The sequence below is a fragment of the Sinohyriopsis cumingii genome, chromosome 15, assembly GCF_028554795.1.
Source record: "Sinohyriopsis cumingii isolate HCF-2022 chromosome 15, ASM2855479v2, whole genome shotgun sequence".
In the NCBI taxonomy this organism is placed as follows: domain Eukaryota; kingdom Metazoa; phylum Mollusca; class Bivalvia; order Unionida; family Unionidae; genus Sinohyriopsis; species Sinohyriopsis cumingii.
The window spans coordinates 3,252,068-3,277,509 of NC_142975.1; the positions used below are offsets into that span (position 1 = coordinate 3,252,068).

Below are 25,442 nucleotides of genomic sequence, written 5' to 3' on the forward strand. Positions count from 1 at the left end.
CTTGGGTCACTCTGAAGACCAGTGCCTTTAAGTCCTCTGAAGACCAATGCCTTTAAGACCTTGGGCTAGTTAGTCCTAGCATGCATCCCGAGAACTATCTATGTAGTATTCCACAAATGGCCAGTGGAAACGTCCAAAGTATAGCCACATCTGACTTGCTCGTCAACATCTGTAAGTTTATGTTTTCATGCAAACGTCAAGATCAATGTGGTTATGATTGCTTCTTCTCCAACATCTCTAGTAGCCTCTCATGGCATCTTAGGCACTTTTGAACGTGCTTGTTGTCTGTTACTGGGTGTTAGATGACAGGATAGTAATCATTGGTATTTATCGTGATAGGTTCCTCACTTGTAACTAAGATGAATCCTGCCCAGCAAGGCACTTCTTGCATGATATGATGCCCATAATAGGATTGCCCTGTTTGCTGTACTGAGTGCCTATGCAACCATATCAGTTATTACAAGTCCAAGTAGCTCCAGAACTTTACTTTGACATTATATCGTTCTATACAGTAACTTTCAAAATGTTTCAAATTACACCCTATACATGCACAGTGAAATTTAAACACTTCAAGTCTTCAGTTCCATCAGATAAAGCAGCGGGTTTCATTACACCTTGATTGGAATCGTTATTATGGACATCTACACAAGATAGAGGAGCATCATTTAGGCTATCCATCTGTGGCAAGCATCATTCAATCAGGTCAACATCAGATACGGTTCCCTTTACTGATACATTTTATTAACTAAATGTAATAAACGAACAAAGAAAATTCAGCAGGTTTAGACTAAATGTGCAGGGCAAGACTCTTTCGTCTTGTATTTTTACAAAAATATATCATGCGGATATAATGGAGTTAGCTTATTCACTCTTATTAAAAATTAATATTGAATTAAAAAATAATTGCGTATAAGGTTCTACGTCTCTGTGCACCATGCTTTGTCGTTTCGTACGTATCCATTTGCTTGTATCATATCTCGTCCACAACGATACGAAACATTTCTCAAACACTTTACTCTAGCAACGTGCTGTTTTAAACAATTCCTTTGCTTCTTCTTACTGTTGTCAGCTTCTAATATACTCTGTTTTCGGCATAACATGACATCGGTTATATTTTAAAAAGTGGCTGTTGATATTCCATTTAACTTGCATGAGTATATTAAGGACTACCATTCACCGCCCGTTCAGCTAATTTCCTATCAAGCTAGTATGTCAAAATTTCAACAGAAGTTATTGCATGATTACAATCGTACAGAACCCAACAGTACAAAAGTTAGTATGTATGAAGAAAAAGATTTTGAAGATGGTCATTCACTGCAGAATATAAATTTCGTTGCATACATTTGGGTTTAAAACTCACAAAAATTAGCAGAGTTGTCGTCTTTGAGCAACAACTATGGCCCAGATTTAACACAGAAGTTTACGACAAGCAACATAAAACAATTTCGAAAAACTTCGTCATAACATTGTTCAACAATGTATTCAGCAGCGTGATGGAAAATGTTAGGAATAAACTAAACCAGAAATACTTACAGATTCAAATATATTTTTTAATGTACAGTATTGGACAGGATTCCAATTACTGACGATCACATTCTGTTTTCATTTTAACCAAACTAATTATGATTTAAAACTACATGGATAGAGTTAACCAAATGATTGATATACGAATTTACTTCACCTAGTTGAAAACAAATGAAACAAGATGATATAAACAGACTCAGGCGATTAATGACACAAACTTTATTCTTTCCCCATTCTTGTTGAGGACGAGTACAATGAGATGAAAAACAACGTGAAGCTGCGTGCTATTAATTACTGTCGCAGTGATAACGCACGCATTTTGTTTACTGTAAATGGGTAGATAGTGTCTAGAATTTCAACAGAGGAGCTGATTAGCGTTCTCATTATATATTGGGGGGAGGGGGGTAAAGGCAGAACTTTATTGATGAAAGACGAAAAAGATGTAAAGAATATTTACAACAGAATAAAACATATCTCGTAGAAATGCACATTATAGATGTAAATATACTTCTTGCCAAGAAATGCATGTACTCAGATTATCATACCAAGAAGTTCTTTCAAATATATCTTTCACTTCTAAATCAGAAGTAATTTTACAGACTGTTTTGAATGCTTTTCGGAAAGTTAGGCATAATATATATTTTGCGAGCATCGAACCGTTTCTTTTCTGTTCATTTGAAAGTGAATGCCTTTATGATCTTAAATGATTTTAAACCACAACATTACAAAAAAACATTCTGTATCAATATATACACTCATTTTTCATAGTGCCATACAGTCTTTATTATCATTCTGGAAGATTCCAGAGTATGATTTGTCAACGTTATATTAGATGTTATGTCGATAATTATTTATTCACTACTGTGGTGATAACACAAAGCGTTTTCTGTATATATGTATCATTCTTTGAGAGCATAATTGGTTCGAAGTAGTCATATTGTACCAGGACAAATGTTTCCAGTTCTCATCTTGGCTACCACCTTTTACCAATTAGGAAGCTTTTACAAATGCTATTGTAATCTGAAATCCAGCTGAGGTGCATAACGTACAAAAGCTATAAATCGTCATCACCATTATATGGCGTAATATCTATCCCTGATAGTAGCTTTTTCATTTTATCAATTGTCTTAAACAAAACAGGCAAACAAATGCCATGAAACATGTTATTGTCATTCAAGTTGAAAATTTTATAGATTCGGTAAGATAAAGTAAAATATTTCACAGACATTCAGTCAATTATTTACGACTTCAATTCTAGCACATAATGTTGACCTCATTTCAAACACCCTAAAAACATGTACGGTACCAATATTTGTTGACCTGAGTGTTTGTCTTGCCATCTGTAAATCTGAATAACATTAATGTAGCACAGTGTTTTATGTGACACAATTATTTGTGTGGAATGAGGTATTGTATTCAAACAGTCACCGTTGCGTGCTTATGAAAAGTTATGTATTCGAGTCTGTAGCCATTTTGTTAATTATTGTTCTTACACGCATGCATTCTGTATAATTTAGACACAACACACAAGCAAGAACAATACACACATGTTCATATTAAACATAGTAATCAAAATAGAGGTATGACACATTCACATTTTACTATACAGAGTTTTAAAGTTTTATTTTACTTTCTGTGTAGCAACTACATCGGAGAGAGCAGAGGTAAATGCTAACCTTGTTAGTCTACAATTTCGGTCGCAAATCCTCGTAATGTCAATCTTTCCTTGAAGTCGTTTCCTGTGTTCGATCTATTTTCATTGACCTCTACAGTCCTTCCCACTAACACATACATTGTTTTATATAGTCGTTTTTATGAGCTGCTCAATTAATCAATATTGTTAAAAAAATGTCATTAAATCTGTATTGTGTCAACTACCTCTATTGCACGTAAATATGAGAACTACTATCCTCGTAGAGAATGCTTAATACGACAAAATGTTATATGCACTCCTGTCACCAGAAATGTTGAAATAATATGAATCTAAATCTTCACATAAGGGTGATATTAGTCCGAAACACATTTACCAACGCAAGCAATTAGCAAGAGTTATCAATTCTACTTTGAAGATAAATTAATAAAGGTTGAAATCACAGATAAGTACATCATCTAGTGCCTAGCTGTAGCTGATAAACCTGCAGTTAGTATGTCAATTACGGTAATTATTCCTGAATAAAATCACTCTCTAATCCATACTCGCTCCTAAGGAAGTCAAACCTGGATCTTTTAAACACCTCTTTGGTATCATCATCACCCACAATTGCTTCTAATTCTGTTCCTCTGCATGTCATGTTCAGGTTCAACCTCCATTTCTTGTTTTCGTTGACTTTATGTAGTTCAACTTCCAAAATGCCAAGAAAATATACCCCTTCTTCATTGCAATATACAGGGTCTTTCTTTCCACTTTTGTACACTTTCCAAAATACTCTATTATCTTTTGGGTTTACGATATTATAAACACGGCTTGAAGAGCTCCCTCCAACCAGGACCGATTCCCCAATTTCAAGATATTTGACGAAAACATTGTCTACGTACTCTTTTCCTCCAATTCTCTTTATCCTATTCTTATCGTGTCTATTCTTGTCAAAGACTTTTCTGGTGTGGACGCCATATGTCCATGGAGAAATCCGTTCAGCAATGATATTCGGGCTGTGTCCAAACATCACAGCTCCCTTTAAAACTGACACTCCGGCTTCAGGGGGCACAAAGACAGACTTTGTCGTGAAAGTTTTGGTGATTTTGTCCTGTACCACCCGTGATTCTGCAAATCCACCTACCAGCATAATAGACGAAATGTTGCCAAGTTCTTCTTTTTGCAGAAGACTGTGTATGTGGTCTGTAATCTTGCGAACTGCAGCATCAAAATATTTTTCCATTTTAGTTGAATTTATTACAAGGTAAAAGTTGTCTTCCACCTGAAGATCATCGCCGTGCTTTTCTTTAAATTTTTCAGCTAGGTTAAGATTTTTATTCTGAGTAAAATATTTTGGAAGATGCAACCTATGGGCGACAGAATCTCCAGGATAAAACCTTCTCTTCTCATCCTCAAATTGCTTTTCAAACTCTATCCATCCAAGTTGGTCTTTATTTAGGCATTCCGAAAAATTATCCCTTCCAACGGTATCCTCGATGCTTGTCCTAAATGCCTCGTTCACCGTTATTCCACCCCACGGCCCACCAGATGCTGCATATATTTCCTTAAGCGTACCATCCGTATTAACTTGATGAACAGTCACATCAACAGTTCCACCTGTAAAAGAGAAGAACCTCCAGAATAATGTAACATAAGAAACTGCGATGAAAATTAAACAGTAACTTAAGAATAGGATATATTCTGTTGATGCAATATATCGAAGGTAAAAACTATTATTGCTGTAGTGACTCCAAGAATTAAGATATTTAGTTTTAAAAAAGTTATTAGAGTTATTAGCAGTTGTTGAACGTATCTTTTCTATCAAATGCAGTACAACATTTACAGTGCACTTGGTATTTTGCAGTGCATATATATATATATATATATATATATATATATATATATATATATATATATAATTTCACCCCGGCATAGTTATATACTATAATAGGTAGATACATGCATGTCCATATACATACTTTCATAGTCATAGCGACACCATAACGAAAAACAATTACTACCTCCCTACCGACAAACTCATTACTGTACCTCCCAAATCGAGAACCATGTATTTCTCCCCTGGATTAAAATGCCGGAGAATGGCTCCACCATCTTTGGCTTCTTTTATTATTGCTTGCTCTTTGCAATATATTGAAGCTGCTTCGGGTTCCAAGGCAAGAACAAGCTGGTCTCCTTCTATGCCAGCCTGAAGCCAATTTAAAAGTTATTGTTTGAATTCGTTCTTAGTAGTGCAGTTGGTGCAGAACACCTAACGCATGACGCGGGCAAGACTTCTGAACTTAGTAAGCAGCAAATATACGTCATGTCGATAATTTTGTGATGATAACATAAACAATATTTCGAAATCATCCTTTCATATTAGACAATCATTCTGCTATCCGATGCAAGCGCTTTGAAGATTAAACTGGTCAGAACCTGATGTTTTGGACCGAGTATTGCAACGATTGAAATGGCAGATATCAGAAGACACATTCGTTGTATTAAAAGTAAGGTAATTAAAACCAAGTGTTTTTGACGATTATATTGGTCGGAGGAAAAAGTAGATACAGTAACATGTTTTTAATTTGATTAACGTCAATGCACAGAAGTATCCCGTAAATATAGCTGAAAATGCTATTTCGATGGGATCGGGGAATCTGTTTAAATTGTCTCACCGATATACCTTAATTCGGAAGGTTCAAACATTACTTGCTTTAACACTGAAATTACAGATCTCATGCAACCTCGCAAACATGTTAAGAAAGAAATATATAAAAGCATACTATTACCAGATGCTTTCCTAAAAAAAAAAAAAACATAAGGAGCAATATATCCAAGAAACTATTTTTGGTATTGAAATCATATGTATAAAGCCACAGTTGCTTTAATTACTCTACCATCCATACAAAAAACAGAGAAGACTAAATATCAACATCAATAACACAAACAATCTGGAAACGATGTACTTGTCATAACGCATACTAAGTAAAAGGAACTCCTTTTATTTTGATGTTAAAAATTAATGTTGTTGACCAAAAATCTCAGGAAGTATTATATTAGTATGGAGGTTGGACACTTTTGAAATCTTGCACTGCAGGATACTCATTCTGATAGGGATGAAATGACATTGTAACGGAAGTTTAGGCTGTTTACGAAGGAGGATTATTGAAGTCATATGCTTTTTTCAAATTTTTATTTTTTTAAGGTTAGAGGAGAGGAAGGGGAGTACCTGTTCAAATCCCCCAGGTATTAAATTATAGCCATATTATTTAAATAACAAAGGCTTGTTTCGGCAGAACGAACCTTTTCGGCGGCCTCTCTCATAAACATCTTTGCAGAGTCGGACCAAATTGCAGGCACTGTTAACACCCACCTGATTTCCGACCTCTTCACTTCTTGTCCACACTCAGCTGTTATCTGAGAGAAAGAAACAAAGCCAGCAAAAGAACTTTAACTAAGGCTTATATTCACTCACTGGTCATTGCACTCTTTATTTATTTGTCTTTATCTATCAGTTAGTGTAAAGAAACTGCAGATTTTTTGCTGTACAGTTATAGAGGTTGTTACAAACTACGTTTGAAATACTTGGGACTTGTATTGTCTTGAACAGGGACTTACACATATATGTATAAATCCCTCTATTTAATGACGTGTCAGAAACTAATCAAGCAATACTAATAATGATAACAACTGGTTCTATTGGTTAAATAGTGTACCCATAATTGTAATGACCACAAGTGCTACTAGCACTTAGAATGTAATAAAATGTACAAATTCTGCTGTATTTATTCCACGTCATGCTACTAAAATACACGCTATTATGATCAATGCATGGACAAAAATCTCAAATATGTCTATCGTCCACATATTTCATGTTCAAAGGGCTTTGTTTAAAGGAGAATTAGTCTTTAACAGCTCCCGTCATCGATATGCGCATGCATAATCAATGATTTCCTATCTACCTCTTCAAGCACACTCATACTCTAAGAGATATGCATATATTAATATTCGTGTAAGGTTTATACAAATTTCACAAAACAGCTTCTTCAGGCATAAATATTGTATAAGGCCTCTCTTACCTTTGGTAAACATGAATTCTCATACCTATACAAACTTTCATTATGTCTCATAAATATAGCCATAAATTGTACTCCTGTTTATTCAAGTTTAGACGATCCTTTAAACGACATAACGATGCAGATCTTTTTCTCGTACCTACCGTTGTATAGAGATGATCCGTAACAGCTTTAATAGCCTCAGAAAAAACGTCAAATGCTTTCATCAACCTCTGATTGGATGCCTCTAACTGAGTTTCTCTTGTTAGGTTCTGTGATAAATATAGCAATAAATAGAACTTCTTGCAATATGGTCTATGGGGTGTCAAATGCAGCCAGCGCATAAATCATGCAACGTGCTGCTTGGCTGGGGTGTCATGTTGTGTGCTCCAGTTACGTTCTTTAATTTTCTGCCTTAATTAATTAAGAACAACGTTTTAAATTTTATTTGTTGCACTGGTGCAAGACCGCTGTGTCAGGGTGTCATTGAAAACGATTGTCTTGGACTATGATACAAGTCATCTGAAGGTGTGATGTACAGTGTTCATTCCTACTTTTTATTGTCGAGGATAATCGTATATGATTTTTCAGTCCGTCCGTCTTTTGTTTTAGTTCTACCTCCTGCATTGCTTGGTGGAAATGCACCAAACACTGTTAATACACCCATATTAGATGTCGCTAGAATTTCGTTACCTATGACATTTGTTTTTGTCTGCTTATTCTCCTAACTGTATCAAAGTCAAGCACAAATTTTTTATCGTCAGTGAGTAAATGTAATGGTCACGATTTCCTATTCGTATAACATTATCAATGGCAACTACAAATATTGGGCTAATAACAGTATTTATGTTTCAAGACTTAGTAACTTCAAGATAGCATTGTTTACCACTTAACACTATTATACTACCTTGACACGATGCAGTATCATCTTGAAGTGTCTGAAGAAGTGCCATTGTCTGTGATTTTGCTTGGCAGCAAGGTCTTTGTATTTATTTTCTGCTTCAAAGCCAAACGAATGGAATTTCTGGTTATTATCGAAGAGGATAGACGTAGGTGCCTGTGCGCTGATTTCTACGCTTCCTTTCCATGATTGTTTTGTCTAAATTATAATGAGAAAAGTAGAAAAAAGTAGATGCAACGACAAGAAATCCGCAGAAGAAACCCAATAATTCCACCCACCCTATTTGGTTTCTCACGTTAATTCTTTTCTTTCCTTGCAGTGTTTCGCCAACACAATGAGTGTATGAGGGCTTCAGATAATGACATTACTACAAATATATTGAGAAAAAAAAATTTCTGCAATTTTCTTTGCATCTCATAAACGAGAACGTGCATATAAATAAATTTTTTGAATTTAGTTGATTAGGATATTATGTAAAATTATCATCACATATATTTATATGGTACTAATTGGATCCCTAACATTTTAGCAAAACAAGTTTACAGTATCGGGTTTTATTTATCCATATGCAGGAAAATAATAAAATGCCAAAGGACTGCGTTACTGTGGCAACATGTTCCATATAGTCAGAATGCTATAAGTGGATACCTTTCTAAAGAGTTTTTCTTAAACACCCCTCAGACAAGTAAGAGTTTAACGTTGATTTTTCTGAGTTTATCGTGGTATAAACTGTCAGTTGCCGACTCACACAGCTAATAACGCCAGAAGGGCGTTATGTAAGCTGTGTGAGTCGGCAACTGACAGTTTGTATCACGATAAACTCAGAAAAAAACGTTAAACTCTTATAATTGAAATTTTATTTATTTGTTGTTATTTTGTTTGCATCATTAAAAAACAGGGATCTTAATTGAGCGTAGTAATACATGTTTGTGGTTTTTCTGTTACGTAGCTATTTATAGCACTTGGAATGTCCAGCTTGATCGCAATATGGTCATCACAATATCAGTCCTTCAGCCAATGGAAACCAAACTTTTTCAATTATTTTGTTTGTTTGGTAGAATGTTGTTTTTCTTTAATGCTTACTTCGTGTCTGCCTTAACTGGCAGTGTTTATCTTATGCTGTACACGTGACTCTATTTATAGAAGTGGGTATTCTTAGAAAAGTAGTTCTCCTTACAGTTCATACAGAAATGAACGCCATTCATTTTCATCACGTGGCAACATTCTGACCAATGGAAATGTTGCTTTCGTTTACCAACTACTGGCATTGCAATTATTGTATTTTAACTCCTTTATCCCGTAGCATTTCATTTGGATAAACCTTGAAGCATCTTATTAAATTATGTCAACCTCTTGAAGAGGAACTTAAGCATCGTACTCATCGTTATATTTTTCTGAGAGTTCATTAAGACGTTTATTATATATGTTTTATAAAATAACTGTAAGCATAATTTTGATAAACGTCTGCATTTCCACAATACATATACCCTTTACACCCCACCTACCCACACATACAAACACAATATCCCGCTGCAAAAAGACGAAATAATACCACGGTAGGTTACATAATAATCTTGGTGTTTTTTGACACCCTTTCAAATCATGATAATATTATATCCACTAGCTGAGTGGTTGGGATTCAAAACTTCTACATTCATTGTAAAAGTGTAAACTCGGACATTCTATCAGAAATCTTGCTTGGAAAGAATTCAACTTTTAATTTACTAAGATTTTTACGTTGGTACATTGAAATTCCAACGGACGTATTAAATCTGTAGCAGGTTTTCAAAGAGATATGTAAATAAGGGGATGAAAGACTCATGCTACTAATTTTGTTCACAAAGAGACCTATGCGGCACCATTATGTGACAAATTTAATAACCTTAAATTTCTGAATGCTCATAATAAAAACTATATTTATGAACATAGACACATGACAGTTTATGTGTAGATAAAATATATGAGCCGCGGCGTTTTCCGGATCTATATGTGTTAGAAATATGTGCATTCAATTCCGCACCAAATAATCATGTGCTGATTTCGGTAATGAGTTTCCCAAACTCAAGCTTGTAACAAAGGACCGAAGTTCCATCACTAAAGCATCGTCTATGTTTCTTTTAAGTTACAACTAGAACAGACTCGCGAAAGTTATTTTTTTATACTAAAATATTCCTTTCATTATCAACCAATCGTGACCAGTCAAACCCATTTATAAACTAGTCTATAACCACCGAATTGGTGCCCATTCTTCCATATCATTAGATCCGTGAGACATGAAATCACCTTGATACAAATTATCTAGTATCAACATGTCCTTAATAATAATAATAATAATAATAATAATAATAATAACACAACAACAGCAATAATAATAATAATAATAATAATAATAATAATATCTGTACTTGAATCGAATTAGGAACATGACAAGCAAAAGTCTAGTACATAGTCTCCTAAAATGAGATACTAGCAAGCAAATGAAATTGATTTAAAGATGTTTGTAAATGCCTGGAAGAACTACATTTTGACACTAAAATTTTCAAGTTTATGTAGAAATGAAACGATCAAAAGGAAAATGTTTGATAGGTTTAATACCATTATATTTAAGACGTCACTGAGGTACTTGTTCACCTAACTAGAATGGTTATGAATTGTTCAAATAATTGATATCGAGTTTATAAAATAGAAACTTATGAAAATGAAAGTAGCTGACCCTAATATTCATAGGATCATCCTCGTAATGTTGAGTTAGAGAATATGCATAGCCTGTGCAAGTCGTCCCGAAGTCAATGGCTGCCACCAGAAGTTTGCCATGCCTGGTACGCTTGTAGGGTTTTTCAATCTTTGCTCTGTGTGCCATTTGAGTCCTTTCCTCTGAAGGTTCTCCCTTGGAATTTTCAGAGACCGTTGCCAATTACGCATTACATTTTCTGCAGCAAAGAGATCATAAATGTCAATGCGTGTCCACTTTTAAGAATCTGAGCTATAAAATTAGCCTATGCAATAATAATATAGATAGTTAATGTAGACCAGCATTGGGATCTCTGATGTTGTAACATTTTGCAGGTAATCAGTGGGCATTATTTTTATTTCTTACTACAAGACACCGTGCAGATGACGTTTCTTTTTCGGCTAATTCTGTGTCGTTTTCTTTCCGGAAGAAGGTCTTAAACTTCATAATAGCAAAGAACGAAACCTAACAAGTTTTGCAAAATTCAACTTATAATTTATTTCTTTAGATTACAAAGTGAAAATTTAAAAAGAACTGACAGTATTGTGCATTAAATCCTGAATAGTCTCAATAGTCCACAACTTTTATTAGAAGTCCTCGTGCATGTATTTCTGATTAAATTCCAGTGGTGTTCGAAATAATATCCATCGCTGAAAATGTGAATGTAGTTTGAATGTACTAATTTACCTTTGATCTGAATTGTGATGACGTGCTAACACTCTTCCAAATAATTACAGTAATATAATCAAAGATGTCCTATTCTGAATTCACTATAATTCCAAGTTAATAACTGTCCAAGAATATTGTTGAGCACTTTGGAATTCCAGTGTTTAATAATTTGCATAAATAAATAAATCAAAATCAAACACAGCAATACAAATGATTCTACTTCAGATGTTATCGCTAAACGATATACTTTTTCAAGATAACAGCATCCTATAAACTACCTAGACACGAAATTAGAGTCAGGATGTAAGTTCAAAGTTCATTTGTAGAATGTTCTAGACATGGTATGTTACTACATAATATAATAAAGAATGTGGTAATCATCAAATAAAAGAGTTTTTCATTAGCAAATTCTAATATCCAACACCCAGACCCAAATAAACATGATTACCGTATTTGATGATGATCCTAATATGTAACGCACACTCCAAGAGAAATAGTATCTATGTATTAATTTTTTACAAAATGAAACAAAAGTGTGTCTAATTACTTACAACCTAAACTTGATTTTGGACACGTCAAGTCGACAATAAAATTATACATAATATTTATTCAAGGAGAAACAGCTAAAAAATGTTATACAAAGTAAAAGATAATGATGTATATGCTGAAGCTTTCTTTAAACTATTACGTGATTTTAAAAATACTGGAGTGTCTCCAAGTGATATTTCGAGGTTTTATTATAGACGATGATATCATCTATGTAAGCGTCATAATTATGTAGACCAGATGTAATTATGTACATTAAACGTTGAAAAGAGAGAGGCAATCTATTCATCCCAAGTGATATCGCTTTATATTGACAAAATCCATTTGAAGTTACGAATGCCGAAATTTATTTTGCCCTCTCCGCATAGGAATTTATTTTGAAGCATTTCAAAATATCAGACTTGGTGACATATTTTGCAATTCCAATTTTGTCGATGGAAGTATCGATTAATGGCATTGGAAACAAATTGTTTTGGTCACTTTACAGTAGTTTGCGCATATGCGGAGAGAATATCCGGTTACAGCTCAAAAATACAAGGTGAGCTCCAATCACTTTTACTTGTTTTTATGAAACGCTCCAGTTTAAGAGGGTTCATACTGTATGGATGCTGTTTCAGAGGTGTGAAATTTACATTTTCAACAACGTCATATATTTGATTTGTTTGTGTTGGAACATTTGGGAACAGGTGCTCATATTTAAGCAATTGCTGTTTTAGTGCACTCTTTGTTTTTGGAAACGTGAAAGATTCTGGCCCAGATTATTCACTATTTCTGAATTCCGGAGATTGCTTACACCAACGATATTACAGTTCGATTTCATTCCCTCACTTAAATCCTCACTTTGTGTGGCAGGTACAACTAAACTGATTGCTGCCTAACCTGTATATCTGTATCAAAATATTCCATTATCATATTTATATTGCAATTGTCGTCTCCCAGGAGTATTAATGATTGATATTTTTTTTCTCAACTGGATAAGGACCTTATTATTTAGCATGAAGAAGATTTGAGGTATAGTCAAGATATAAAATCTATATGATCTAGCTGGAAACTCCTTTTTCTTGTATTTTTGCCCTTTTGTTATTCATTTTGGACCAGGTATCTAAACTAAATAGTTCATCAGATGCAATAATAGGATGCAGATGAGCCTTAGGTAATTTCTGCTTGGGTGTTCCTACCATCTGACGAGTGTGACGAGATCTACAGTGTTTCACAAACATCACTTTTACTTTTCAGCCAATATAAATGATTCAAGATCTTGCAATAAGTCTTATGTACCATTAAATTACCAACCAATGGAGTTTCATGGGCTAGACTTGAATTAAATGTATATGCGGCTTAAGAAAAGCACTTTGAAGCTAACTGACCATTTGTCATCAGCGAGTACATCAGGCGGTTTCAATTTCTCATAAGGAACCCCAAATGGCAAAATAACTGACAGATACATATTTGGCCCCAGTCTCGCTAAAATGGCAAAATAAACCGCTATCAATAACGGGTTTAGACACCGTAAGACAGGCATTTCCTTTTATCGGGCTTCCTCAGACTCCAAGAATCATACGCAACTCCAATCTCTTGAAGTGTAGATCAATACGTTTATGTTCATGTTGTTGTTGCTCTTGTGGGCTTAAAATGGCTTAGCATATAATAAGATATACATGACGTCCAGCGAATCTGGTAGAAGAAGAACCCGAGAAAACCTCGGCAAGAACAAACGACCCACGGGAAGCTACTGGCACGATTGTTCACATATCCACGTTAGCTGACATTAGAATCGAACCAAGACTAACTGAGGTGAGATGACAGTGACTTTTAAAAACTAATACCTTTGACCTCTCAGCCATATCGTGCCCCATTACCTCTTTACAATTTTCAGCAAAACTCAATAATACAAGACAGAGTAGGCTTTCTTTAGAAAAATAGGCACACTCGTTTGTGATTTTAATAAAAAATTCTCCCAGGAAAGGATTGTAACGTATTAAACTTCTGGCACACAGGTTGTGTATATGTGTCAGTTAGAGTCAATACGATCAAATCGTAGCAAGGAGCGCATGGACTACAAACCATAGTTATGCAATGTGTTAATAGACCTTCGTTGAGATGTCTTTGACCTAAACGAGAGAATAACTGAACGCGACTATGGAATGGAGTTGCAAACATTGAGATAGTTTCACAAACCTGTCTTAGGAAAAGGACGAACATATATTTGGAATAGGTCGTTCATAAGCGTTATAATACGAAAATAGCTCTTTTCAAAATGTGTTTTACAAACTGTTCATATAACGGAAGCCTATGAAGATGCATCGTAACTTTACGAAAGGTATATATGTGTAATAGGATCGAGTGCGATACATAAGCCGCCAATGCAAAGTTTATATTTTAAAGCAAACAGCTTTTGGATATGAACGTATGAATTGTGATCCTAGAAAATTGGTCTGAAAAATTAAAACTTACAGAGACAATATTTTCGTACTGGTCTAGGTTTATGTGAGAAATATGTCAGTGAAAATGTTATAGTCATCATGAGAGTTTCTGATGTCATACATTTTGTGTACGAAGACAATCTCGTTTTATTCTTTTCGATCTTTTTAAAATAATCGTTTGTGTGATTGTACATATATTCAGCATTTAATTTTGAAATGGAACCGCTGCTGGTAGAAATGTTCGTAAGTACAAGCTCAGGTAAGAAGACAAACCAATACTAAATACGATTCATTACGCTTGTGTGGCAATTCGATATTCAGTAACCTACCATCTGTTCTCCCGGTAGGAGAAAGCTACTGCATCTAAGATTAACAATATAATTACTACATGTTTAAATTGCGGCTTCTCCAATTAAATTACGCAGATTAATATTACTCATATTATAAACGAATCTAATCTTACATGTAAGATTAATATTTGCATTGATTAGTCTAACCTATACTATAAACACAAAATAATCTAAGATGATACAAGTAAGTGAAGTAATTATACATTTATGGCCATTCGGATATGTTTTAATCCAGTCTTCTCTAATATTCTCTGTCGTCTTTGAAACACTGTTTTATGTGAGGCTATTTTAAATTGTGTATTACAAGCTTTATATGCGTTTCCCGTAAATTTGCCAGTAATATGACAATCATCTCGAGCCTTATCATCTGCCTTTAATTCCTTATCACAAATATCGAGAAAAAGCAGCATTTTGAAGTAGCTATATCCTCATGTGCAGTTGTCCGGAAATTACAAAATAAACCAATGCTTTTTTTTTATTTCTAATTTTAAAGAAACATGAAACTTTTCAACACCATTTTCTATACGATATATTACAATATTATTTTCAATAACAATATCTATACGGTGTTTTACTTTATTAATTTAAATACCATTATATCTGCAGTATATTATTCTATTAATTGCACTACTATTATCTCTGCAGTATATTACTATAGTAATTGCAATGCCATTATCTCCACGGTATATTACTCTATTAATTACAATACCAATATCTCTGCAGTACATTACTATATTAATTGCAATGCCATTATCACCACAGTATATTACTATATTAATTGCAATGCCCATATCTCCATGGTATATTACTATATTAATTGCAATACCATAAACTCTACGGTATATTACTTTATTAACTTCAATACCATAATATATACAGCATATTACTATATTAATTGTAATGCCATTATTACCACGGCATATTACTCTATTACTTGCAATACCATTATCTCTGCAGTATATTACTATATTAACTGCAATACCATTATATCTACAGTATATTACTATATTAATTGCAATGTCCATATCTCTACGGTATATTACTCTATTAATTGCAATACCATTAACTCTACCGTATATTACTGTATTAATTGCAAGCCATTATCTCTACGGTATATCACTCTATTAATTACAATACTTTTACGTTTAAAACGCTAATTGTAAATACGAATCTGGAGATACTTTTAATCGATGCGTGATAACGTTTCTCATTTTCATTTTGAGGCAACACATACATATTATGTTTGTTGTTTGCTTTTGTTTTGTTTCAAATTTTGAGTAGATTTAATCCAATTGCACAACCGAACATATTAACAGGTCCTGTATTATTAACTGGCTAAAATTTTGTAACATCATTCAATGAACCCAGGAAGTTAATATCATGAAAAGTTTAGTTTTCAAATTTTTTGGGTTATATGTTGAAGTAAGTGTTACATGTTTTTAAAAGGGTTTCCTATTAATGCTTCTAATACCGTGCACCTGTTACCGTTATTCTTAATGTTGATACATCGTTTATTAATACTAATGATTTGGTAGCGAACATGTCTATTTCCACTAACTGAGTCATATTATAATAAACTTATCTCATTACATGTAATTGTTTAATAGCCCCAATTACGTCCCAATATAGCAGACTTTGAAGTTATTTTTATGAGAAATATTGGTATGGTGTTTTTCAAAAGAATAGAGGAGAGAAAATTCGCTAAAACATTTATATGACAGTATCTGTGGAATATACGATTTTACCGAAAATTATTGTGTATATTAAGAAACAATACTTACTAAATAAAACAGACAAAACTTATGCTTGGTAAGTTATCAACTATATACCTTCAAAAACGTAGCTTACATAATTAGTTTACAATCTATTTAACTTAGATAAAAGACACACCCTGCTATCAATAATCGACTTACTTGGTATTAAAGAACCTGCCCTGCTTAATAATCAGACAAGAAGCAATACACAAGTTTTCAGACATTATGCATTTCGTATTCTTTATCTAATTTACAAAAATATAAGAACAATACTTCCAGAGTTCGATGGCTTAAATAATTCAAAATATCGTAACCTAAATAATAACAACAATAACACTAGCACTGTGAAATGAGAACTAACATTTAGTGCAAATGATGCAGTAGCAACACAATAATAGAAAATACGGTCATCACTTTAGTAATATTTCACTGGCAGCCAATTGTAAACAACTGATAAATAATTTTCAAACCTAGACGATATTTATTTGTATAAAAGTGGTAATATAATGAATAAACGCTTGCATAGACAGGGATGCGGTTAGACGTATTGGTTGCTCTGATATTGGAGGTGGGAAATATAGTTAAGCTACGTAATGGTCAAAATTGTAATATTTATGATGACGGAAAACAGCATATTATCTTTAAAAAATATGTATTATGCATTTCTAATACGAAACCAGATAATTCAATTCAGGAGTTTGGTTAATACAGCAAAAACGTTGAAAGTTTTCGCTGATTTGGCAAAAAAGATTAGAGATCTGAATAAACAGCCGAGAAAGATTGCCGTACTAAATAAGACATCGATACAACTTTGTGATACGAACGGATGATACAATGCCAGGAACTCTGAATGTGGGTGACACCGATCTAAGATATACATTACATTTACTTAATAAATCCATCGTGGCTTATATAAATATTAGAGCAACAACAATATAGTCTTATGCATTTGAAACAATTTTATATAAAATATAATTTTCAAATTAAAAACTCACTATGATACATATATGCGTAAAGTATAAAGTGTCACATTTTATAAATATATCTCTTAATAACAAAATCGGTTTTGTTCATAGACGAACAGAGCTTCTTTCACTTTTTAGTAAAAATCATTCTTAATTTTTGTTTGCACCGCCGAATGATGATCAACCGTGTTATGTAGTTCTCATGGATTTAAAGAAATCGTTGAGTAGAAAAGCGTCGTCCACCATTGATTTCTTTTCCACAAATTACAAAACTTCAGCCATTGTTGAATTTCATTCAATTACAAACATATGTGTCTCGAGGATGTGACGCTAGAACACCAAATCAACCTCGCGAAAATATCTTCACGATGTTCACACAAAAAAGCCCACGTGATTTATTTAACTCAATGACACGCTAACATTCCTAAGGTGAACCGTGACAACGCTAACATGTTGATCATATTTCGTAGTATTGACGACGCGCACGGCCTTGCAACGTGTTGTTAATACAACCGAAAGCGTTTCATCGATGATCTGAATTTAATGTAGCTATTTCTACACAGTTTATCGAGGTCAAATTACGCATATTTGAGATCGCATTAGCGTCACTGAGAGTTCATTAAGGTTGGCTAATATCCGATTACAGCCGTTTGGCGGTCTTGATGCAACAATCTCATTGGTGTTTTTATCAGACGGTGGCTCCATCTGGAACAATATTGACCTTTCATCAGGCACGTACGGCGTAGAATCGAGGAATGAAAAAAAGTCGACAAAGAATCACATTGTTGACCTCTAATAACTCTAAAAAATAAATACGTGACTATGAGCCTGCTCTCAGTTCTATTGTTTAAATCCATTCATCACTGTTAGCGGTTGGTATTAAACGGTCGTCAATATGATCAGTTTTAGGCTGGCCTGACGATATTACATATGTAAAACGATTTTTACGCATGCGATATCATATCGTGCCTGATATTGTCAGAATAATCTCTCTGAATCAAGTAGGTTTGTCACGACTGATATATTTGTTTAGGACGATATATTGGTTTGGATTTCACCAGCACGTGAAACCGGTATTGTTAACCTGGATTTAACAACAGGACCTGGTACTCACAGGGTTAGATATAAGGTGAGACCAAAATCATTTATTGTATTTTGACGCACTAGACTTGCACCACCACATGAAGTTGATAATTAGTTAACACGGGGTGGATAAAGTCATCTACCATTATTTTATTCGACTTTATCTGTACAAACTCAGTGGGACTGCCCCATATGTAGCCATGTTGTTATTAAAGCGTTGCTTAAGTCGGAGCGTTCACCATTGTCTCAAACACAAATCGATCTTACATACATACGATTAATATTATATAAAATATATATCAGTAGTTACGGACGTCAACTTAGCTACACTCGATGCTGATGTGGGTCTGAGCAGTTTTGCGATCAAATCGGATTTGTCTGAGGTTACCATTAGTGTTGTTGATAAGTGATGTCGAAGGAATCAATACCCTGTTACGTTGATGACTTATAGAAAAGACTAATGTCAAAACAAACTATAACAACTTCATTGCAGAAATTACATGAATATTAACATAAAAGACGTGTTAAACTTAGCAATAGGCCTACTTATTTTAGATTATCTGGACGCTGGTTATGATAGACATAAACATGCTATGTTAACGGTAGTATCATACCTTTTTATCATAGCAGTACGTAAGATTGGTAGAGCCGATTTAAAATGTTGATAAATCATAAGTGGCATTTTCGGTTTCGATTTTATCTTTGCAGTAACATCTATCAAGGAACAGGACGTTTTGAAATGTACACACAAACCGTATCAACATCATTCGTTGCCAGAGACGAAATGCAGTTCGTTAGACTCAATATTTATCAGGACGGGTAGTTAACGGTCTTAAATATCTTTGTTGATGCATAGATTTATTATCATTATATAAGTAATAGATGAGGATGCTGAATGTATCTACCAAAAGCTTGATGGTCTAAATAAGAATAATAACGTCGATTGTAATTTAGTTTCACTTTGATATGAATATATCTGCTTCAAAATGGTGGTACAATACACTCGTATACACTCAAATATAATCTTGTTGAATAACAAATAGAAATCAACCTTTGGAACCTTCGTTATGTTTCATTATAAACTCGAGGTCAACTCAGAGTGGTACAATTAGCACTTTATAGGCCCCAATTATTGACTGCATCACCAGGCGATAACACATTCAGTGATTGTTTCTGAATCCATCCGAATGATATTTATCAATGAATATCTTACGCCAACTTTGACTTAGTTGAGACCAAAACTGTCTCGACTATTACTCATCAAGGATGGGTAACAGTACTTGAGTGAGGGAAAGAAAGATTTTTTCAGACATCATTCAGTAGTGCAATCGGTATTTTTTTTAAACAAAAAAGTTATAGGCCCACATAAAAACAATTGTTGGAAATTTAAATATTCCAGAGAAAGATATTTTCTATGATTGTACAGCAGGAATGCCGGCAAACAACGGTAACTGTTACCTCGATTGTGTTTTTAATAGATGCACTATTATTAACCTTCAATATTACCAACGCGATAAATGAATCACCAACAATATACTGAACACCAACAATATACTAAAATCACCAAGAAAATCGAGCTGCTCGTGAAATACAAATGTGTTGTGTTGGTCATAGATGCTATTTGTGGCCTTGTCGCGACAACAACTATTGGTCTTTTAGGGGCTGGAATTAGGCCAGTGATAGCCATTATAGGTACATACATTTAAATTAATGTTGAGGCTATATGGCTATCAGCCCGTGTCTCTGGTGGTGCAAACAAAATAATTTTAATACAATATCATTCAAGAATACGTATTTATTTAGAACTAATCGCATACTCACAACGTATTCTAAACACTGAGGGTAACATAATTAGCATCGTCGAGCTCGGGATAGTGTTGGATGAAACGAAAAATCACCGACAATTCTGCGCACAAATAAGGAACTACGGGATAACAGATTTACAAATAGTACACGTCGTACATATATAGATACCCAAAACAGTTTGTCACATTACAATCTTAGAAACTTTTACTGCAGTAGTGTGCTAACGCCATTTTTAGGTTACGGATCTAGGTCAACAATCTCACCCCCACCCCCGATTCATTTATTTAATGGTCACTTTCATTTTCACGTATTATAATCAGCAAATTGTACATAACATGCGGTTTTTTATGAAAATGAGCAAACGCAGTGGGACATACAAAATGTCACCTGGATCAGTAATCGGGGTCTATTAGGGTGTAGGTTTTCATATATTTACTTTTCAACAGTCCACCAATAAATGCCTTACACGCTGGATTAAATTCTACTTTGATTATCGTCGTGTCTGATCAGTTAATTTGAAATACAGCATAAAGTACAATGTAATAGATATATCTATTTATGACAGAAACTACGCTATTAACAACAGTAAAAAAAAAAAAATATTTAGCTTTCAGTATACCAAGCATAGTTCTATTGAAATATGATCTGTGGTCTAGGACTGAAACCAGTCATGTAAAACAAGCTGTGGCAATATTTAAATGAGGCTTTTTGAGAGCCCGATTTATTACATGTAAATGATCAAAGAAGTTCATACGGGACGCCGACAAATGTATATATTTTAGGGTTAGGAGGTATTTTGCGCAAAATGTTGAGTTTTGAGTGTACGCTACGAATTATCATTATGTTATGCTGCTTCGTGAGTTCGTCCATTTGCAAGTGAAAATGTATTTTAGAATATGGGTCGCTACAATATGAATTAACAGAGAGAGCATTTCCGCTTCAATATGAATTAACAGAGAGAGAGAGAGGGGTTTGGGGGTTGGGGATGGGGATTGGGGATGGAGGATGGGGATGGGGGATTGGGTGGGGTGCGAAGTTTCAATAACGCAACGCAATTGTTCACATCTTACATCCATTATTAGTGACCTTACATTCAACTGTATTTTCGTTAGCAATTGTGAACACATGTTAATAGATATTAAACTGTAATTCAAAAAGTGCACTTTCATTTATGAATAGCGTTCCATCCGCATTTTTAAAATAAAAGAATTTAAGCAATTGAACGTTGGGGTCAATAACGTGAGTAGTTATCTTCTTGTTAAAATGTACGTGTTTTTCCTTTTCATTAACCGGACTTAGAGTGCACGGTCTTAAAACCTGATCAAGCTGGCCTTAGATTAGTTCTTTGATAGGATTACTAAAAACGTTTACCAAATAAATTCGCATCTTAAAATTGCTAGACGTAATGTTTTCTTTTAGTTAACATACACTGTTGCATGCTACCTGAACCTGTTGACATGTTTTTGTCCATATCGCAACACACGTTCTTGCATACTACTTGACACTGTTGATATGCTTTTGTCAAATTGCAACGCATGCTCTTGCATATTACTTGACAATGTTGACATGTTTTTGTTTTTTTTCTCTAATCGAAACACACGCTCTCTCATACTATTTGACACTGTTGACAGGGTTATTTTGTCCGGTTGTACCACACGTTCTTACATAATAGTTGGTATTGTAGACATGTTTTTATCCAATCGTAACACACACTCTCGCATATTACCAAGCCATTTATGCATACAATGTATCGTGAATGTAGGGTCACTCATTGTAACTTGATTAAAAGATCTTTTTAAAATGGACTCATTCACAGAAAGGAACCTATTCGAGATATAAAAGATAATACAAATGTAGTAGAGGCGAATTTGGCCATGACCAAAACTTACTTTGTTAAACTTCAGCTTTTCGTTCCGATTTCTGCATATTTGTCTTGAAGTTAATATTTAAAATGTTTTTGATATTTGAAAGCGCCGCAATCTGGAGGTGCGCATTTGAGTGAAATATCACAAACATTACTCCAATATTACTCGAATTCTGTAGCAGTTACTCATTTATATCGTGATTTACTCTAAAAGATCATCTAATGCTTGAAATAATACAACGGCACTTTTAGAACATTTTTAGCCATAGCATCAGCGGTTAACGCAAGGTAGGCGCCTTTTCCTGGGCACAACGAGGCATTGGACTCGGGCTCAATGGGATGGGCATAAAACCCACAACCCTCGGTTTATAGATCAGCCGATCTATTAAGCAAAGCTGCGTTTGGTCGCAATAATGAAATTACCTAAAGAACATTTGATAATAAATATGTGAACCTCAGAAACATGTTGGTACATGTAAGTAGCGAAAATGCTTACTTCATACAAACTAGAACACGTTTTAGTTAGTGGTCTAATGGTTGTAATCAGTGTCGTAGGTCTTAGCATGAGTCATATAAGCCATACATAAGATAACGGTAGCTATAGCAACGCAACAAAGAAATAGTAATCCTGTATAAAATATGTTAAACGTTATTATATTGCATTTTACTGAACGTTAAAATCGTTAGTAGTTTTATAAATAGTGTACAGTTAAGTAAAGAACGATGGATTGATGTTATATCAATGCCGTATAATTTTAACCCAAGGCCTGTAATACTAACCTCTACATTTACTACACAAGCTGACCACTACCTTTATAGTTTAAATAGAACTAACCCCTTAATACAGTTTTCCAGTTTAAACACTCTAAAATTATAACTTACCTCCTTTGTTGGAAACAGTCCCAGATTAAAGACACCACTCTGCTCACACTCGTTCAATTTACCAAGAAAAGAGATTATCTGCTTTAGATATTGGCAAAGACCAGGGCATACATTTCATTTCACTTAGAGATCGATAGAGTAATCTTTACCGACAACCTGATTTCAAATATTTACACACTAACACTGAACATACATAAGCGATGTTAGAATAACAAGGTAAGGTATATGCCAAAAACTTTGTATAGATATCATATTGCCTTATCGAAAATATAAACACTATAATGGCCTGGATTTTAAAGTCTGTTTCCCGGTTATGCTCATAGTGTAACCTTTAAATCATGGATTTTAAAGTCTGTTTCAGGGTTGGCACCTTTAATTCATGCTGAAGATATTAAACATCTTGGAATATATAACAATTAGATGATTAAAAAGACAATATAAAATATTATAGCGAAATAAACATTAAACGACTTTTGAAACTGATATAGAAATATAGAGAAAAACTGAATACATGAAATCGAACAAGATTAAACAAGACAAAAAACTGCCAATATGTAAAGACTAAAAATTAAACATAAATATATTTGTAAATCATGAAATGTTAAAAAAATATTAAAACAGAAAATATGGATTGTAAATGTTCAAAGTAATGAATCGGTACGTTTCAGCTTACAATAAAATAAATTGCCAGCAAAGATGATAATGTGCGATCAGGGGCGGATTAAGGCTCACTGGTGCCCTAAGCACTGACAGATCTTGGTGCCCCCCTCCTTTCCACGTACAACTGGGAAGATAACCCTTGGGTGCACCATGATCAAGAAACAGAACATTATGATCAATTTGCACTAGTTTTATAAAAATTTTTTTTACAAATCTTCATTCGTTTTTTCTTTTCACCCTTTTCTCAACTTTGTGGTGCCCCTTTGGCCTTGGTGCCCTAAGCACGTGTTTAGTCTGCTTCATGGTTAATACGCCCCTGTGTGCGATCATTGCTGAGTACTTAATCATTCTTATTTATATTAGTAACAAAATGTTAGTTATATTTCCGTATCCACTTTTAAAAGCGTTCCTAAAACACGAAGCGAAGATTCGTTATTGTGTAGAAGCGCTTTTAGGAAGCTAGGGAAAAAAAGAATACTATCCTTATATAAATTTCCGGTAAAGAAATAACTGTTTCTGTATTTATTTATTCGTTGAAATAAATTTGTTTATACAATTGTCAAATTGCCTTCGCTCTTACGTGAATGCTGGTTTTAAAAAGGGTGAAACAGAAATGCATCAGTTTTGTAGTAATAGTCTGTTACCTATTTCCAACTGTACAGCTGAATGTATATGTATGCATACAGGCAAGCATAGATCTACCAGTTTTCAAGACAATGTTTATCCTATAGTTCAGGGTAACTCAGTTGGTAGCGCGTTGAAGTCGTTATTTACGGGTTCGAACCCCACTTAAAACAGCTCCGGTCGACCGCCTGTATGTGTCGATAGGAATGTGACACTTAGTTCCAATATCATATGCAGTATATGTGGTACTAATAATAATCCATCCAATTAACTTTTTAATTGACGAGGTATGAATAAGGTCCAACATATTTCAATCCAATCGTATTGGGAAAAATCGTGATACCTGACTGGTTTATTTGAAAAGGCAGCGGTGTAAAAGAGGTATTATTCGGATAGATAGAACACACTCAAGATTCACAGGACCACATAGACAAATTCAAAACACAGCTACTTTACCGGGAGAAAATTAGGAAGACAGAGAAAAATTCGTAGTACTTGAATTAAATTATTTATTTTAGTCTAGCCGCTAAGTTAGTGGATTTTCGAATATAAATATTGTTCATATTTAACTGGAGTGAATAATGCAAAATATGTTGTCGCTGCGCCCGACATATTTCCATAATATTATGATCAAGTAATGTGAAAATCCTTTAGTGGCTAAAATGGCCAATAATTTGCCCGAGTAACCAGCTAAAAACCCACCACACGCTGTTTGCCTGTTTCTCATCGGGTTTTGGCATATGCTTATTTGCTTATATATTTCATAATAAATGTATTAAAATCTTTACCTTTGTTTAGAACCCTGCTTAACACCGTTTATAACACTGGATACGTCAAGGATCATCAATACACCTAGCTCCCTCTCGCCTTCTCCTATTTGTCTAAACATTATATTTTCCAGGGAGAGTATATCTTGACCAAACGCCTTGACGTATGTTTTCGCTAAAACAGACCGTATTTACATAGTAAGAC

At 34.2% G+C, this 25,442-nt stretch overlaps 1 protein-coding gene across 2 annotated transcripts; it reads right to left on the reverse strand.

The window, feature by feature from the left end:
- Positions 1-1,534: 1,534 nt before the first annotated feature.
- On the reverse strand, positions 1,535-25,442 carry LOC149781135 (heat shock 70 kDa protein 12A-like). 2 transcript variants are annotated; one of them, XM_089935246.1, is made up of 7 exons: positions 23,187-25,438; positions 10,827-11,043; positions 8,120-8,311; positions 7,377-7,484; positions 6,461-6,574; positions 5,207-5,363; positions 1,535-4,774 (listed from the first exon to the last, which is right to left on the reverse strand). In XM_089935246.1, exons 2-7 carry the CDS (start codon positions 10,971-10,973, stop codon positions 3,687-3,689), a joined length of 1,806 nt encoding a protein of 601 aa, XP_089791372.1. In that variant the 5' UTR covers positions 10,974-11,043; positions 23,187-25,438; the 3' UTR covers positions 1,535-3,686. The 2 variants fall into 2 exon arrangements, with proteins under 2 accessions (XP_089791372.1, XP_089791373.1); XM_089935247.1 differs by lacking the exon at positions 10,827-11,043 and having other exon boundaries at positions 23,187-25,442.

Bases quoted from the DNA above. Each gene is read 5' to 3' on its own strand.
- LOC149781135 (XM_089935246.1), bottom strand. From the start codon at position 10,973: ATGGCACACAGAGCAAAGATTGAAAAACCCTACAAGCGTACCAGGCAT. The intron at 8,312-10,826 runs GTCAGCTACTTT...ATTATAATTTAG, and splicing joins ATGATCCTATGAATATTAGG to ACAAAACAATCATGGAAAGG. The intron at 4,775-5,206 runs GTACAGTAATGA...TCTCTTTTACAG, and splicing joins CATGGTTCTCGATTTGGGAG to GTGGAACTGTTGATGTGACT.